At 41.2% G+C, this 19486-nt stretch overlaps 1 protein-coding gene across 1 annotated transcript in view; it reads left to right on the top strand.

The window, feature by feature from the left end:
• PTPRG (protein tyrosine phosphatase receptor type G) overlaps positions 1-19486 on the top strand; it is a 400490-nt gene that overhangs the window by 279817 nt on the left and 101187 nt on the right. The window contains exons 6-7 of the mRNA XM_032698957.1: positions 6756-6822; positions 18251-18408. Of these exons, the coding sequence (XP_032554848.1) occupies positions 6756-6822; positions 18251-18408 (225 nt within the window). The remainder of the gene's footprint in view (positions 1-6755; positions 6823-18250; positions 18409-19486) is intronic.

Below are 19486 nucleotides of genomic sequence, written 5' to 3'. Positions count from 1 at the left end.
TAAGGGGGCTGTTTCCATTTCTTGTTTTCCCTTACAAATATATCCTGCCAGATACTTACTTTGGGCAGTCCATTCATTACACAGCAAATGCCTTCTGCCTCCCAGCTCACCTCTGTCAGGCTGCAGGCTCTTGGCCAGATTTGTCCTTTTGCATCGACTCAAACGAGAGATGTGCAATTATAGCTTATATGGGGGAGATGGAAGAAAATATCATCTGTGGAGGAGCAGGAATATATCATTCTTGGATCATTTAGTGCCTGCGAAGGTGAAAAACTTAGAGCACCAAATCTAGATTATGATTATGTCAGGAGCTTTGTAGGCATTTTCTTGGCTCCACAGATATCTCAGTGTGCTGTAGTGTCGACCAGTATCCCTTCTCACCCATCAGTTCTCCTGAAAAGGTCCAGACAAATATTTCCTACTTTATTTCAAAGCAAAGCACATGTAAACGTTTCATATCTGTTCATCCACATTCCAGATCTGGCTGAAATATTTCACTTCCTTTTATTCAGTAATGTTTAAGAAATGAGATATTTATCCACAAGCAGATTTTACAGTGTGGACTTCAAAAGGGAGAGAAGTGAGAGGTGAGACAATGGGCATAGTGCAGAGTAGAAGGGTGGGAACCACAAAGCCAGGATGTGTGTCCTTTCCCAGTGCTGCAGCCCAATGCAGGATAAAGGATTGTTGTTCAGAGGGGTTAGGAGCAGGGATAGCTAGCCCTGAAATTATTTGGCCCCAAAGACATGAATTTGGAGAGTTTCACAAGCACTATCCCTAGTACTTTCCCTTTACTGAGAAAAAAATGTTTCTTTTTATGGTAATTATCTTGGATTCTTTGAAATCCTGTTGCTGTGATATTAAAATATATATTGTGTGACACAATGTTCACATTAATGGGATTCTTCTAATTTCTGTTCTAAGCCAGTGAAAATCAGGTCCCTTCCTGTAGAGATTGAGGACTGGCATCTGTCCAACACCACTAAGCTGATAAAAGAATAAATTGTTTAACCATGTTGATTGTCCTGAAACACTACAGGACAATTTAATCTATGCAACATAGTAAATTTATAATAGTTTTCTTTTTATTCTTAGTTGTTTGTACGGAATGTTTGGAGACCTGGGTATTTGGCTGGTGAGTTGTGTGTCTTTACCACAAGCTGTATGGGAGCTGAAGGTGCACGGCTGAGGGAATATTACCCCTGACTTTCACCACTGTAATTGAAAGTAGAGTTTGACACATTGGCATCTCTCTGTGTCAGCCACTGTCACTGGCTTCAGCTGCCACGGTTAAGTATGTAGTCATTCATCCTTGGCAGACACTGTCCTTTACAGCACGAGAGGATGGTCTCTGGATGTTAATGCTGCAGCACTCTGGGAGCAGCTGGCTATCTCGAATTCTAGGCATGCAGATTGTCTTGGCCATTTCACTTAGCAGATGGGTAAGGCTTGATAGATTGAAGATTTAGTTTCCAAGTCAAGGGCCAAATGTTGCAGTGGGAGAGAAAAGTAAATTATATCACTATTCGGAGGGGAAAGGCTCAGGTACTGTATCACAAAATTGTTGCCATTCATTTTCCTCTGCCTTGAACAAAATGCATGTCATTTCACCTTTCAATATAGCCGACTATGGCATTCTCCTTCACTTTGAGATGCTTTGCAATACTGTCTGTGAGCCCATTTAATGAGCTTGAAAGCAGTTGCTGCAAATTTATGACAGTTTAATGTCTGAATGCCAGATTTTTTTTTTTAAGGTGGAAATGAAAGAGAAATTTGTATTTTGTATCAACACAAATACGTGGGTTTCCTTCAGTTCTATTTTCCCCACACCCTTTTTTTCCACCCAACGTATCTATTTAAACATATTTTTAAAAGGGAAGTGTATTCCTTACTCCTGAGCTGTTTAAGCAGTTAATATTCATCTACTTCTCACAAGGTGGCTGGTACTAGTGATGATTAGAGAGCTTTGTGGTGTTTTCCTGAGCCCTTCTTGTGTTGGCTGGTGGAAGGATAACGTGGTTTTCAGGGATGCTGCCTGGAGCAATGGGGAAGGGGAGGAGAGTCTGACCCTTTGGGCAGGGGTCTTGTAAGTAAAGTCTGGTGTTGCTGGGTGGCCTCTCCAGCTGCCTCAGTGTGTATTTGGGGGTTCCCCTGTTTTCATTTGTTACTGTTTCTGAAATAAGCATTGCAAGCTTGGTATTTTTGTCAGAGACCTTTTTTCATTGCTTTATAGAACTGTTTCCAGCAGAAAGACAGGTCATGGATTAGTTACATGACTTTAGCATATGGCTTAAATTATATAGCATATGATACAAATTTTAACACTTTACAACTCTGCTGAGTTTTGAGAAATCAGGGTCTTCGGGAGGTTCTGAGTTTGTCCTATAAAATAATCAGATGAACAGAGAGCTTTAGCTATTTAATATACGAGTGATAGAGAATGAGAACTGGTTGGGACGTTTTAACTCTATAGGACACACTGAGCTTAGTACTGCTGTAACATAGAGGCTTTCCATAGAGTACTACCTTACCCAGTACAGTCTGTTTTCACATGCTGTGGCTTGATGCCCATACTGGCATGGACAGCCTGGCTGAGGTGCTGTGTGTCCTCCTTGCACTCCTTCTCTGCTTTTTCATTGGAACTGTCCTCTTTGGAGCATTAATAACGTTATCCTGAGAAGGTGCTGAGCTCCCTGGTCTGCCCTCGAGGCTAGAGCTGTAAAAACAGCACTTTCAAGCAAGGGGACAACAGGTTGTGCTGCTGAGATGTGTTAACACTGTTGTCAATAGAATTCATGACTAGATCAACCTTGTTCACTGAGGAAGGAATCATTTCTCAGTCCCTGGATCAGATGTGGGAGCTGTAAGTAAGTCTAACCTGTAGAGTAATGATTTCCACCGTGACTTCATGTGAGAAACATTTCTAGTTTATGACTGCAGAATGGAGTCACTTGTGCCTTGCCTTTTCCTATGTTGCAAATGTTCGTTTTGTTCGTTGCATTAACATCAAGCCATTTGTTCTGTTCAGAATGGCATGTGCACCAGGTATCAAAGTCACCAAAGGGTACAATAAACAAAGAGATTTTGCTTCTTCATGTCATGTTCATCCATATTTACCCTATGGTGAGAGCTCTGTTAGCACAGGAAACTGCTTAATGCTGTCTCTGTGTTTGTTTTTCCGTTGTGCTTAGCGTGGTAGTTACCTCTTTATTTCTGCTGAGGAGGATTAACAGGCATTTTTCAATTGTGAATGATGCACAGAAGCATTATTTAATCTGTTTTCTTCAGACCTATAGAGTGTTAGTCAGTCTTGAGCAAAAGCATCTTGTTCAGGAAACAACATTTGTGGTAGTGGTACTGTGGGTATTCTAGGGCAGTTTCAGGATGCTTTTCCATCTGCCTGTTAATACTCACCATGCAGCAAGCTCGTGGCCAGCAGCATCACAGGTTTGTGTTTGTGCCTGAAATTCCTGTGCTTGAGAAGTTGCCATTCGTGGTGTTTCTTCTGTGCTAAGGTCTTGAAGGAGGAGGGGGAAATGCATGACTCTTCTCTCACAGGAAAAGAAAAACTTTACCCAGCTTTGGCAGGTGTTTGTTGGGTGAAGCAAAAGTGCCAAGACCCAGTTGCAGTTGTATGATCTTTCTCTTACTCTGTAGCCAAGGCATCAGCAGAAACATGGCATGTAAAATCAATCTGGAGAATTCACTGCTGTTTTGCTTCGGGATATATTCATGAGATAATAAAAATACACTGCTGTAACACATATTATATAACAAAGAAAGATAAAAACAGTTTGCAGAAGGATATAAGCTCGAGCTTCATGACATGGAATCATAAAGCAGGTCAGAAGGACACTTCTTATTCTGGAGATTTTTGTCCTTTTTTTCCTTCAGCTATTTTTTGCCCTTCCTTTCTTTTGAGTATCAGCTGTTGTCAGAGATAGGATTCTTGTATGGGTGAATCTGTGATCTCTACCAGCATGGTAGCTGCAGGCCAGTTAAACCAGAGTCATACAGCAGTGGGGATAGAACTTGACATTTTGGGTTTCAGAAACCTCCTTTTCTCTGTGAACACAGCCAGAAAAAGGATACAGAGATGTGCAAAAAAAAAGAGAGAGGAAATTCAAGGTGGGTTTTTTGGTCTGGTTTTTTTTTTTTAAGAATTTGAAAAAGAAAAAGATATAAGAAAACTTTTGTTCTGAAATCTGAACCCTTCCACAAAATGAGAAAACTTTTAGGTGCTTTTCTAATGGTCTTGCTAAGATCCTGAAACAGTTGTAGTGAGGTGTGAGGGAACCATGTGAGAGTATAAGGAAAAAAGAGAGAAAGCATCCGAAAGGAAAATAAAGCTATATCCCATACAGGTCTGAACGAACATCTCTGCAAGTGATACTTGTTTGAATGTGATTTTTAAGGAAACATGAGATTCCACTCCTTATACCCTTGGAGAAAACATGATTACAGATGCATGGAGCGTTTGCTCTCCAGCCCCCAAAGAAACAACGTGCCTGTTGATTTCATGCTATTGAAGAACAGAGCACATTTTCAGAATGTGCTATCAAAAAGCCTGTGTGCATCTGTACAGTTGTACCACCTCAGCAGATTAAAGGGGCACTGCCAGGACTGAGGTTAAGGATTGATCTGCTTTGACACAAAGTCCCAGAAGGAAGAGTTCTAACCTTTAGGATTCTTTCTGTCTATTTGCTTTCTTCAAACTGATTGCAGCTGTCACCAGAAATAAAACCAATGTAAACAAAATAAAACTCTTTACTGCTTATGGTTAGGCAGCAATAAATAAAACATTGTTTAAGTCCAGTGCAAGGTTTTCTTATGTTCCTATACTTAATTGCTGGTGGCATTTTAATGACTTTTATTTTTAATTGGATTTTTTTTTTGGTGAAACCTGGATGAATGGAGAAGATGCAGGAATGTGTCTCGTAACAGGCTCTCTATTTTTAGTGTTTGTTGTTGACTTGTCAGATGGCAGACAGAACTTATAAAGTGAGTCTTCGGGTCCACTGTGCTGTGATTATTATTTATACAGGATCCAAAGTGCACAGAGCACCCCTTTGGGCATATAAAAGTTCATGCTTCAAGGAGCTTACAGCCTTCAGGGCTAATAGTATTATGTCCAGTGACATCTAAGCTGTATATATTTCAAAGCTGCTTTTTCTACTTTCATAATTTTATTGCGTTTCTTACCCTAGCTAATCGTTGCAAGTTCTGGAGTATTGTGATGAGGAAAGGATTTTCAATTTCCATTTGCAACACCAAACCAAACCATTTTGTCTCTAGAGAAGAAAATGCGTCCGGAACACAGCAGAGTAGTTCAAAGGCCAAATAAAGAGAAAAAAGAAAGGTGGTTTGTTGTGGTTTATCTCAATGAAGTTGACTAAGAAGATAATGAGGTTTCTAAGATTCCTAATTAGTCATGGGGAGGAAGGACGAGAAGGGATGTGGTTGTGAAACTTGGGCAGTTGATTCCAGTTTTCTTGTCTGGCCATTAAATTTGTGATATTTTTATTATAACACATTTTTTGGATGGGCTGTTGCCAATTATGTCCTCTTCCTAAGAGTAAGCTCCAAGCTGGTTCTGTGCTTCACGCAACAGTGTGTTCCCTGTTGGGCACAAGGTTCCTTCTCAGGGTTTTCTTCTTCTGTCTCTACTCCTTTCTGAATATATTGATACACAGCCATAATGTGATTAAACTCTGCTATTCCTCATGACATTGAGGTCATCAGCAGGCAGTAAAGTACAGAGGAGCTCTTTTGCATTTGATGTGTTGCCCACTGGGAGCAGTCCATCCAGAAATGATCAACACTGCTCGGGTTCTGAAGCTGACTGGTGGGGAAAAAAAAGAGAAATGTACCCCATGAATGAGATACATGCCAGTATTTATCTCCCAAAAGTAAATTGGCAAGTAACTTAAATAATGGAACATGTTCCCAGAAATTGTGAGTTATTCCTTCAATACCTCTGAAGAGGCAAAAGGTTAAAAAAAAAAAAAAATGCATTATTGGTTGCAAATTCCTTGGCTGTGTGCAAGTAAGGGACTGAAATGATGGGTTTAATCTGGAAGTTGTGGAGCTCAACAGGGTTAATCCTTCCTGCTGCCTTCCCCTCCTCTCTCTGGTCTGGATCTCACCGTTGCAGAGGATGTGGGCTGGGTGATAGACTGAATGCTGCAGGTTTTGGTCTGGCACTGCAGGCAATTACATTGTCAAAAATTGGTGATTTTTTCTATATCCTCTCACAAAGCTTTTTTCCCTTTCTTTTGTCCAAGTGACACTAAATTAAATAAACTTAAAAATATGAATAGTGATGAGATGCCAAAGCCCAGCTCCATTAGGGCTGAAAGGGGCCCAGCTTCACTGACTGCAGTGGCAGCCCCAGATTTATGGCCACATCAGTAAGGAGTGAACTGGTCCAAGATAACTTCTGTTTATCACAGCCATTTTCCTCTATAAAAGCAGAAGTAGATGGAGAAAAATCAGCTCTGTGTTTTTAGGCTTTGCAGGGCTGATAATGTGGCTAATGTTTTACAGAATTCAAAGGACACTTTCTTTTGATTTAACCTTCCTCGCTTTATTTTATGACACCATGTATCTTTGGCATTTGGTGAAGATCCATTGTAAATGTGAGAACTAAGCAGATAGTTAGATAACATTTTTTTTTTCTCTTCAGAAGATTAAACTGAGACTGTTCTGCCTGATGCCAGAGTAGATGTAACCAATCCTGTATCCTTTGCATGTAGGTCAGTCAGAGGGACAATTCAGCACTGGATCCCATTATCCATGGGTTGAAGGGCGTCGTACATCACGGTAAGTAGCTGTTTAAACTTTCTTCTTGCTGGGAAGGGGAGAAGGGCATGAATATTGTCCTTACGGGATCAGGTCACCCCTGGAAGGACACAGTGAGCCTACACATTCCTCATTCACTGATGTTTAAGGGCATCACAGCCATTATTTGATTGGTAAAGATCAGAGTCATTTGTTACCTGAAAATGGTTTGGGGTTAACAGTAAACAATTTGTTTCTTTTCAGTCAGTGCTCTAGAATGCGTAAGTTATCAATCAAAACCTGCTGCAATATATCATTCATATTAGTACTTCGAAGGCAGGGTGGATGCTTCACTCTGTTATTTATCTTCTGTTTGCTCTAAAAATGCTCCTCTCTGAAGTTTCTATTTGTTTATAAATTATTTGTCTTTCAAATTTAGGGAGCTGATAATGAAACAGAAAATTAACTATCTATGAAAATTAATTAAACTTTGCAGCAGATGAACATCTTTCTAATGCTGACATAAATACGATCATTCAGCTGTTCTGATGCATATACCTATTATCCTTGAACTTATAGCAGGTACTGAAATAAATATTAATATATTTTATACTTTTATAACCAGTTTTTTACTTAGGAATTTTCCTGAAGCCTTACCACAGGTAATGCATCATCAGCAATGACATCAAGATGCTCTGGTTCCCAAAGTACTCTTGTCAGGTTTTAATATAATGATTTGTAAAGTTTTAATAATCTCATTGTAATTCAAAAGGCATCTGCTGGAATGGTGCTCGGTACAATAATAAATCTCCATCCCATCTATAGTGCTGTGATAAAACATCTTTGCACCTTTTCCGAGGATTGTCTTTAGACATTAGCTAGTGCTGTAGAGCTTAACAAACATTTTTTTTCTCTTGACTGCAAACCTAAAACTAGTTGACACTCTTGGATTAAAACAAATAGGATTTTGGATTAATTGTTCTGCTTTCAGTATCATTTAACATTGCAACTGGGAAGGCCGATAAATCTGAACAAGTAAAAAATGGGTTAAATGATAACATACCATAAAGTCCTTCATTTAGAGAATTTTCCTTAGGTTTTGCTGTTTATAAATTGCAGTGTTCTGCCGTGAAATAAAAACAACACACCGATCTGAAAAACTGGTGTTGTTTTCCACAAAAATAGGTGTTATTACCTCACTCCCACTGGGTAACAAAACAGGCTCACAAATGCAAAACAAAGACAAGTTGGGCTGCAAGGATTCTTCAGTGGCTAAGTCATTTGACTCTCCAGCCAAGCTGCCATTTAACTGGACTGGGATCTCTTTTTAGTTTTTTTACCTGCTTTCTATTTCAGGTAAATAAACCTCTGCAAGTGTGATGGTGTTTTAACCATCTCATCGGGCTTTTCTGCTCCTTCTCTTGCTTCTCACTCCGCAGCCAAAATAGCCACTTGTGGATAATCACAGAAGTGTCTCCTAAGAGGATTATCCCGTTCCCAAAAATAATTGTTTGGGTAGGATGTGACTCGGTCCCGAGGCTGTGATTCCCTAACCACATAATGATCAGTCCATCTCGGTGTTGTCTACCCACAGAAAATCTGGGTGGATGAAAGGCATTTATTTTTGTTTTGCGCACAATGCACAGAAGTCTGCTCGTGTTTCAAGTGAAGGAAATCGCTTGATATATTTCAATAGCTTGTTTCCTTTTCAAAACATTAAGGAAGAAAAAGAGGAAAATCATGCTTTCCTTCCTGTTTCAAAGGCCCTGATTAAAGGCCTTTTCTAAGGCTCTTTTGGTGGCTAGAGTAAAGGAATTTCCTCCTGCAAAGCAGTTGTTCAAAGAGATCATTCTCTTTAACTTAAATATTGATGGAATGCTTCAGTGAAGAATTTTCATATCATATCCCTCTTTTAATGTTATTATATAGAATAATAGTAAAGATGTGAGTTTTTATTCCAGACGCTTGCATTTTTCTTGATGTGATTTACTTACATCTTACATGAGCACATTTTTATGAATTTATCTGAAAAGCTTCTTCCTGCCTTCCATTTGGCTGCATTCAACTGGGACCCTAAGGCAACATGGACTTTTTGGCTGAAATACAGTGGAAAACTCTTGTGGTTTTTTGATAGAGTGGTTGGATCAAGCAGGGATCCAACAAAAGGAAGCAAAATTAAAACCTTAAGTTTCTTTGCATTTTATAACATTTCCATGCCCATGTTAGTTTTAGGTGGTTGTCACAATACAGAGGCACTTGCCTATAATGTAAAAATCAAGAAGACATATGAATTGAGGTAACTACCTTGCTTTCAAATTAGACAATAGTCACATATCCTGTGCTGGCTGGAGAGATCACCAGCCTTCCAGCTTTACTCCTCCCATGTGCCTCATCTCAACAAGATTTCCTCTCTCTCCAACTGGCAGAGCATCCTTCTTCAGTTGTGCTGAACAGTCACTCATTCCTCGCAAACACGAGTGTTCAAAGAGGAAATCACCCACCCACACAAACACTCATCATTATCCTCATTTCTTCATTTACTAGAAGGCCTGGTCCTACATGGGGACTCTACTCTGTGTAAGGCTCCCACACTGTCCCCATAAGGGTGACCTTCAGATAGATGTAGGGATGGTACTCATGAGTGTATGAGCTGTGTTTGAATTTTTCTTGCATAGCTTTTCATCTTTTTTTCTGTGAAGTTCTTGTACTCTTACAGTGCCCTTCCAGGGGTAAGTGAACAATTCCAGAGTCAGAAGGACTTTCTGTAGAAGTGAAAGCAATTCTTGCTTGAGATTTCGTCAGGGATTTGAATTACTCGCTAATTTGATGGAACATAAATAATTGTGCCCTTCACAGTGTCACCAGCTTAGTAGTAATGATAGAGACACACACACATAAAAATCAATACAGGCTTAGTCGCTACTTAGTTCACTTTGTTTCCTCATCTCCAGGCATAATTTTGCAGAATCTTAATGCCACGTTAGGCTTAATTTTACATGAGCAACCATAAAATGTTCCTTAGCTGGAAGGAAAACCATGGTATACCAAACTGCCTAACTGGGTCTGGATCAATGATAATGCTTTGGGGTTTGCCCCGTGTCTTCCTGCTCAACAGTACGTTCCCACACGGCCAACGGTCCCCAGCTCCCGCATCCACCCTCGGAGAGCATTGGAACGGCACAGGAACGGCACAGGAACGCCGAGGAGGCTCTTGTAAGAGCTGTCAGATGCTTGTTGCTGATTTTAAAACTGCTCTCAGTTTTGTGCTCTGCCAAGGATTTGTCACACCTCCCGCCAGCCAGGTGCCTGCTCTTCTCACTCCTGCTTTCCCTACCGCGGAGCACGCGGCGAGTGCGTCTGCCACGGAGCCCGCTCGGGATGACAGCTGGGAGCAGGCAACCCTCTCTGGAGAAAGGGGGGGGTATGGGCTGGTGGGATATGAATTTTCTGATGCTGACTTGCCAGTGTCTTTCAGCTCTGATCACTGGGGGTCTTTTTTAGCTCCTCTTCAAATGCTTTTCTCATCATGAAAGCTGGTGGGAAGGGTCTCCAGCAATGCTGGTGCTGGTAGAATGATTCATGTCATTAGCTGTCATTGGACCATTAGGTAATAAAGTCACTAGTGCCTGGCTGTGCTTACACCATACCTGGGGCAGTCTTTGTGCTGCAAATCAGACTGCTCTGCCTCTGTTTTGCTGCCAGTGTGCTTGGCTGAGTGACCTACCCTGAGCCCCTCACTGCTCCTTGTTCTTCCTTGTGATGCTGAGGAGCATGGGGCAGGAAGGAGCTGCTCTTGTGCAAGGGCTGAGGAGGCTCATGAGGCCTCAAAAAGAATGATTGTGCCCTTGAGGGAATAGGGGACTGTGAAATACCAGGTTATGTGTATAGTTGATTTGCATTAAAATGGCTACTAAAGCTTTTGTCTGCCACTAGCTTCAGCAAGGTCTCAGAGGAGCACCTGGCAGGATGGAGCTATTGCACAGAAACATTGCTTTTCCCACCTTTGCTGCCTTTGATTTGACCTTTTCGGTACCATTTTGTATGTAAGCCTCTTAGAGAGGCCTTTTCCTTGTTCTTACCAGCTACCTGCAAAGCATTAAAGTAAGTCTTCTTCCTTGATGTCAGTCCTGGGGAGACAGCACCCAGTGCTGGAGGCTGTGTGCATTTGCCCTCTCCTAGCCTGGGAACGAGTGCTCTGCAAAGGATCACAGTCCTGTTTTACTGTGCAGGCAAAGGGTGTCAGAGGGAACAGCAGCCCACACTAACCCAGGCCCCTGGAAAATCTTTCAGGGTGATGAAAACCATGTTTTGTCACTCTGTCCTGTTCTCTGTGGCTGACATCAAGAATCTACACAGATCAGCAGAAAATTATTAGCAGAGCACAAATAAATTACCACAGCAGAAAAGGCTCTATTAATGTCACAAAAATGGGGCTCTCATTCCCTTCCTTGTCAAAAGTGAGCACTGAAAATCAAAGTGCTGCCAGATCAAAAGCCCAGGTACAAAGTGAATTGATGGCATCTGTTGCTTGTTTGTGAACGTGAGGTGGGGTGAGGGGAGGAGAGGAACCTTTGTTTATTTAAAAGAGAACGTGGAAAAAAGTCTTCCCTTTTTTCTTCTGCTTTTATATTATTAAAAAGCCATAACTGAAACTCAGCATGGAGCAGAGTGTAGCCTTGGATCTCCCTCGAGGTGGGCAGGAAGTGTTCAGGCAAGTGACCACAAAAGTTTCAGGGCCTGCTGGGAACACCCTACCAAAATACAGCAGAAATAGAATTGCTCTAATAATGAAAAAAGATGGAGAATAAATATGTTCACATCTCTCCAGTTGTCCTAGGTGAAAAATCAGTGAATAACCTGTTAAAATAAACCAGCACTAAGAAAGAAGCAATCTAGATGGTGTTAGTCGTCCTGTGGATCTATCACACCAGAAAGCATAGTAACAAGAAAACACCATTAGCACCATGACAGGTTTTTTCTTTTGTTTTTAACTTTAGCCATAACACCACCTGACAAGCTGTTTGCCTTCTGCACCAAAAATCCAGGGGTTGTAGAGAAGAAAGGTGAGGGAGAGGGGTGAGGGTGAGATGTGATACCATGGGTTCTCATATTGGAAAGTAAAACTTTGAAGAAAGCAGAACCCCAATTTGGAACAAGAAGGGCCATCAAAGGGAGAGCAGCGCGGTGAGTTAAACTGGGAAGGAAACATGGAGGAGCATTTCTTTTTCCTCAGGGATGATCTGGATATATTCTTTTGTTTTCTGATCTGTTCTTGTGTTCACAGTCAGAGTAACTGTGTGAAAGGGGCCAGGACACGATTGCTGTGGAGCAAAGGGGAGGAGGAGGGAAGTGGGAAATGAAGATGAGAGCAGAGGTGATAAGTTCACACCTTTATATAGGGCAGCTCTGTGCACAGCTGCAGGGGTCTGTATCATTTAAAGGAATACGTGATGGAAGTGTTGGAAATCTCTAGTCCTTCACCTGTCTGCTCTGGGGAAAGCAGTGCTGGTCATGGCTGAGTAAAGACCAGCGAGCTGACAGAGAATTAATATATTGCACAGAAAAACTAATTCAACCTAACAAAAAGAAGATTGCAGTTGCTAAAAGTTAAGAATTAAGGTTGATGCTGAAGGTGAACAGAGCATCTGCAGGGAGTAGGAGCTGGGTGCTTTGCTGGTGGGTTTTGAGAACAGGTGCTGAGAAAAGAGAGGTGGGGAAGTCTGAGGATGTGTGGTTTTGCTCTGCTTCTGCTGGAGCAGACATGAACAGCCCACGGTCCTCTGGGCACTTCTGCTTCACTTTAACCTCTGCCAGAGTCCAGTTTTTTGCAGGGATCCTCTTCTCTAAACTCCTTATAGTTTCTTTTTCCTGCTATCACTGGTGCCCATTCTGTATTTCTTAGTTTCCGTACCTCTGCCTCAGGTTAGGTTTTGTGAAACCTGGGGAAGTCTCATCCAAGTCTAGAATGGCAACACCTGCTCTGCATCACCACGGCTTAAGCATTAAAAGTTCTGAATTACATTTTACTTCCTTAAAGAGTTAAGACCTCTCCTCCTCAGCTAAACCTTTTCTTCCTAAGCTGTTTTAAGTGAGGGAGTCAGAAAAATTAAGCCTGGAACCAACACCTGGCACAGAAATGCCTTTTTTTTGTGAATAAGAGACTTGCTTTTTTAATTCTTTCCTCCTGATTTTTTTGTACCACTCACTGGTTGTCTCAGATTAAATTAGTCTGCAGGACTGTGTTATTATCTCATTCCCCTCCTCCCTGCCATGCTGTTCTTTCTGTGTCCTTACAGTTTCTTACATTGCTCAGCAGAGGCTCTGTTTTTTTAAAAAACTAAATAAAAGTGAGAAAAATAATTGCACAATAAATGACAAGAATTACCCTGAGTACAGAGGACTGTCAGAAGCTGCTCTTCCTGTGGGATTCACACAGCAAGCACTCATCTGCTGATCTTTTCAGTTAAAGTAATATATAATATTTGTAATCTCATCTTTGAAATTTCCCCCATGAATCTGGCCCTTGGCTGTGCTGTGCATCCTGCTTTATCTGGGGAGTTCTGGCTCAGTGGGTGTGCGACACGGTGTCCTTTTGATTATTTTTGTGTGTTTGCTTTTTAAATGTTTGAATGCAGAAGCTTTAGAATGTCTTGGCTCATTGTGAAAATGAAATTGGCAGTAACATTGTTTAACAAATTTGGGAGACTTTCAAAGCTCTTCATATTGGTATTGCAGATTTCAGTTATTCAAAGTGTAACTGGGTAACGTTTCCACCTATCAGGCACTGCACATACGTTAATTTTGGAAATAAGCTCATTTTAAGATATTGTTTTCAATGCAGCCAAGTTCCTGTTTTCTTACAGAAAAGCACGATGAAAGTCCCAAAGCGTTCCATGAGATATAAATGGACTTGGCATATAGTTATTTTCTTGTGATGTCCAATCCAAGTTCCTGTTAGATTTAAAAGGGTTTTGATCACAGATAGTTGTGTGCTGTTTACCTGCATATCTCAAGAAGCCTCTTGCTCTACAGTGATTTGGTTAAAATTCAGGTCTATCTTTATCCAGCAGTTTACAGAATCTATTTCTAGCAAGAAAGTCCTTGAAGGCAAAATGTTCCACTGATGGCTCTTGCAGTATAATATTTGGTGGCATCAGCTTGTGAAAACTGCAGTAGTTGGTGAAGATCCACTGCTGATATCTGGTTTAAGATCTGATATTTTTCCTCTGCTCAGAAAACTATTGTGCACAATTTATTAGTTCATTCTAGTGGTAATGACTTGACAAGGAGTGTAAATAAATCAGCCTTCTAAAGCATGCCTGCAGTTGCTCTGCCTTTGGGGTGGGTTGTACAGAAAATGGCCCTTTGTCCCATGCAAACACTGGGGGGATTTCTCAGCCCAAATAAAGAATATACTGGGTGTGACTTTTCACACTGCTGTTGTGGGAGAAGGACCAAGAGGTAGATGTGAATGTTGTATCGGAAGGTCAAATATGTTATCAACTGGCTAATTGTTTTTTGTGACTGTAAGAGTTGAAATACAATATTGTCCTTTTATGCTGTGGAACACTCAGTAGTTTAAATGTCACATTCATTGTCTTAATGGTCAATGGCAAATCTGTGGTGCTTGCTATTTTTACCTTTGGGGATATTAGAGTGAACACGTTTTCCCAAGCACTGGTGCTGTAAACAGAGCATTGCTGTTTGTTAGCTGTGGATAAGATTGTCTGCATTAGTGGAGCATCTCAGTGGCTGTTTCGGCTGCTGCTCTTTGCTGCATCACCTGGGAAACTGGTGGCAGCAGGTTCATTGTTCTTTCCCAAAGGAATGCTCCCTAGTTGGAGGGCCTGTCTTCAGGGTCCCTGTCTCTGGGGCTCTGCTTTCCTGGTTGGTTATATGTCTGCTTGGGTGCTCAGGTGCTGAGATGGGAGTAGGACAAGGAGCAGCAGAAGAGACCACTTTGGTGCAGGGCTCTGGTTTGTGTTTGAGAATGAGTAGGTGGCTCATGGGTTGGTTTTGCAGCATTGATTGCAGAGGTTCACAGGTATTTGCAGATGAACACATGTTGACTTTGATGTCTTCTATTGCTTTTGTCTGCTAGTTATTTCCTAGTACCTGTCTGCAAATGCTGTCTTGTCAATCATAGTTTCCAGCCTTATCCACTTTCTCCCTCCTAGAAATTCATCTCCCCGCTCAGTCTGTTCACAGCCTTCTGGGCACAGTTTGTGCCCACCTTAAGCACTGTAAGTGGAAACAGGAGCTGATCATAAAAGACAGTGAAGAAAGGTTTGTTACTAATTTCCAACCTTGTTCTTTCTCATTTAGTAGAAATTTTATATATATATATATATATATATATATATGTACACACACATATGTGTGTGTGAATATGTATATGAAACACTTCCATGATATCCAGTGAATGCTGTTGCTTAGCCTGGAAATTATTCTCCTTACAGTTTTACCAACAACAATAAATGATTTAAGGTTGAAATTTTTAGAGTGACATGACTTCAAAATCTCATTTTTGAAACTGTCTCAAGCTCTTAGGAACTTAACTTCATGGCATTTATGGTTTCTATATGCTCTTGAAGGATATGGCAGGTAGACTCCTGAATTTCTCAGTCTCTTTAAGCTTTAGGTGAAGATTTCTTTGTGACTCTGATTTCTAAAACTCTGCACCGTGCATCTAGATGGCAGCGATATAAATGAATGATCTGTTTTCAAAAGTGTTAAGTTATTAAAGCATAATCAATTGATTATCATCTATTTCAGTAGTAATTTAATCCAATTATATGTATTTTTTTATTTTAATCCTTGGAATTCATTAATGAAAACTTAGAGCATTGCTTGTAGCCATGAAAAATTAGATCGAGTACACCCTGCCCTACTTAAACTGTGTATTAGCAAAGCTACTTTTTTCCTCAAGAAATACTCTTTTTCACAGTTGTCGATGACTTTTTAAATGCTTAGGAAAAAACCCTCCCTAATTGATAACCAAAAATTAATCATAGTCGGATACTTCCAGTTTGCATTCAAATAAGGTATTTCTCTGTCTAAATAAGCTTCCCTTAGTTGATTATTCATATTGTAGTTCAAAATGTTTAAAAATGAAAGACAGAGTTGGATGAAATGTAGACTACTTAATACAGTGTGTATTTAATATAAAAGTCATGCATTATTCATTTTTGCAATTTGAATAACTTTGAATTTAGCATCCCTGTTCTTCATCTTTTCCTTTGATGAACAATTAATTATTAAAATATAATATTGTCAGCATATGGCACAAAAATCCTTGAAAGTGTAAAATGAGCTTCCTTCTCCTGCCATCCTTTGACAAAGGGGTGCTCCATATTCGTGGTTTCTCACAGTGTTTATCCAGCATTTTAAGTGATTCCATCAGTCTAAATAAAAGATTACAAAAGTTTAAAATAGTTAAATTGCTAATTTTAACTGAAACATTTTTTTTCTTAAGCTCAAGAGGAGAGCACTTTTCAAAATGTGCCTCTGCCTCCCATCTGCTTCATGTACAGTCATTTTCTGTTAATGCAAAGAGGATGTTCACACGTTCAAATGCTCTTTTGGATTCATCGTGGCCACTGTGTGCTCAGCTCCCATACAGAGAGAGGCAGCTTCTGAAACAGAAAGCTGGTGTCGAGGTGTGCGTGCTGCACTTGGAAATCAAGTCCTGTGACTGAGTTTGTACTTCTAACCAAGTTTTGCTGCATAAAAATGAGCCAATCAAATTAAATACGACCTTTTGCTGTGATTATGACTTCTTGATTAGAATCTCTTTGAACTTTGGCCAATCATATATATTTTAGTATTTATTATTTAAGCACTTTTTTTTTCCCCAGAGGTATGTTATGATGAGGAAAAATTGTGGTTTATTATTTGTTTGTTTCCTTTTTGGAGATGCAGAAGTGGTTGAAATCTACTTGGATTAGGAGGAAAGGAGTTGTTAATGAAGAGATTGCAGTACTGCCTTGACTTTAATAGAATTACTCATATTTTGGAATGCTAAAGGCTATGAAAACATTGCACACCTGTTGATACTATGCAGAAAATAGAAGACATCTGAAGTGCATGTATCATTGGCAATTTGCAGCAGCAGTGGAGGAAAAAAATCCCTGATTATCAGACTGCTGCTCAGAGGTATAGGCAACTCCTGATTCGATCAAGACTTCTAGAGAACTGTGGGATGCTGGGGAAGTGAATTCTGCAGACTTCAGCCTTTTTGGAAGATGTGTGTGTCAATCACCAGCCTACCTGCTTCTCCACTTTGTTGGGGCGGGGAGGGGGGCTGGTGGGTTTGCTTAGCAGCTGTGGTGAGACAGAAGAGTTCCCTTTACCCAAACGTGGGCTCCTGTTGGAGGCACACCGAAAGTGAGGAATAGAGATGTAGAGCCTGGCATGTCAGCATGCCTGGAGGCAGTGAGCACCTTTGCACAGACTGAGAGGGCGCTTCAGCCTGTGAGTCAACATAAATTGCAGAGGATAAATGCTCAGGGATGGCAGGGAAATTGTCTTGCCTGCAGCTGTTCCCTTCTTTTGTTTATTTATTTTTCTTCGCAGTGTTAAATATTACCAGCTTGTCATTGTTACTTGAAGGTAAATGCTTCCAGTGCTTAGGTCTGCATTTCAAGCTGTCCAGGGAGCTTCTCAGAGGAAAGGGTTTGTCCCTGAGACTGTTGGACTCTGGGAAGGAGTTTCTCGGATTTCAGAGAAGAGGCAGCAGTTTTACCTCTGAAACATATTCCTGGTGCTGTACTGACTGTGTCTGGCAGCACCCTGGCAATGCCTGTGTGGCTGGGTGCAGGCAGTCCTGCGTGAGCACTGGGTGGATGTTGCTTTGAGCACCATGTTGAGCTTCAGGCGTGCCCTGCTGCCCTGTATCCCTGCTCCTCAGCTCATCCGCCTGGAAGCTCCCAGAGAAGTTTGGCTGAGCAGCATGGCTCTGCTTCCTCCATCTGAGCAACCCACTGAGGGTTTGACCCTCCTCCTGCATCCCCCAGCGGCAGAAATGGGATGGATACACTGCCTGATGCTCTTTGGTCGGGCAGCAGCAAGCAGGACCACTGGGGCCTGGCTGTGTCCCACTGGGTCCTGGTGAACCCTTGCTGCCATCAAGCTGAAGAGCCGTGTACTGAGTGCTGAAACCATTGAATACAGTATTATGTCTATGCTAGCATAAACCAGTGGGATAGCAAGTGCATTTCACACCTGCACACATTCAAAACAGGAGGGTGTGTGTTCGGTGTGGGACTGACTAGCATTTTGGCTGCTCTTTTAATAATCCACGCATCAGCTCTTACAGAGCCTTTCTGGTAGGGTGTTCCCATCTTTCATTACATATATGATAAAATATGTTGTTGCCATTACACCTTGTTAGGCTGCCTAGCAATGTGATGTCTGTTTTAAAGACACGTTAAAAAAAAAAGTGTAATTCCGCTTGTCAATCTTCCCACAGAGAAGGAGACCTTTCTGGATCCCTTTGTGCTGAGGGAACTTCTGCCAACTTCACTGGGGAGCTACTACCGCTACACAGGTTCCCTGACTACTCCTCCGTGCAGCGAGATCGTGGAGTGGATCGTTTTTCGGAAGCCGGTTCCCATTTCTTACCATCAGGTGTGTTTATTTTGTTAGTGAAGTCCATCTCTTGATTTGCCCTTCTTAAGACGGCGTTTTCAAAACCTGCCGGTTTAATTTTGAGAACACAAATATTTCTGTTGACAAAAAAGGAAGTGTCGGTGATTTTTTTTTTTTTTTATTCTCTTAAGCAATATTGTTTCTGAACATGAGCCATCAGTCTCGAGAAGACAGTACAACATGAAACCCAGTTTCCTTTCAGTGATTTATTTGGTATTGTTTTTGCTAAGATTAAATTAAGCTATGGTATAAATATTTACATGGAGTTCCTTTTTATTCTTTTTAATTGAAACTTTCTTTTCAAAGTAAAGTGAGCGATTTCAGTTCTGCTCAGATTTAGTAATTTGAACTAATTACGTTAGAAAAGACATCTTTCCATTAATTCTCCATGCTTAACTGTTTTTATAACACAGTAAAGCTGCCATTATGTGCTCTGAGAGCTGGTGCACAAATCTTTAAAATTAGCACATAGCAGCTTTTAATGCAAATAGACACAATGTCTGGAGTTTGAAGAATGCTCTCGATAAAGCAATGGCTAGATGGAGTCAAATGTTTACCAGTTCAGTGCATTTTGGCATTGTAAGACTGTTGTCTTTAGAAAGTCAACCTGCTGGAGTTAGTCTTGCCTTTTATTTATCTGGCACAAGCCACTGAAAACAAACTTTTTACATATACTAATTCTGTGAAGCACAAATGGACAGTTCACTGGGTGATCCTGACTGACAGATGCTGTGCTCAAAGGTTCATAAGTATAGAAGGCAATTGCCACGCTCCTGCTCCAGGGGGTTTTTTTAACATGTTTTCTAGATCACGTCGCTTCTCCCATAGACTGTTTCATCTTTTTTTTGACAGGCTGTGTCACAATGCTTCAGCTGGGGCCCTCCAGGGGCTGAGGGACATGGCAGGATCTATGTCTCCAGCCACCTGTCCTGGTGTTATCTTGCCTGTTTCACAAAAACATGACGGTAGTGCCCGTGTTCAGCTCCTGGTCAGCAGGAACCCTTTTGCTGGAGGCTTCCCCTGGAGCTCTCTGGCAGTGCTGAGCACACTGTGCCCC

Source organism: Chiroxiphia lanceolata, chromosome 11 (assembly GCF_009829145.1).
Source record: "Chiroxiphia lanceolata isolate bChiLan1 chromosome 11, bChiLan1.pri, whole genome shotgun sequence".
NCBI classification, from domain to species: Eukaryota; Metazoa; Chordata; class Aves; order Passeriformes; family Pipridae; genus Chiroxiphia; species Chiroxiphia lanceolata.
Note: the sequence above shows the minus strand (reverse complement) of the source record. Positions and strands in the feature narration are given on the sequence as shown.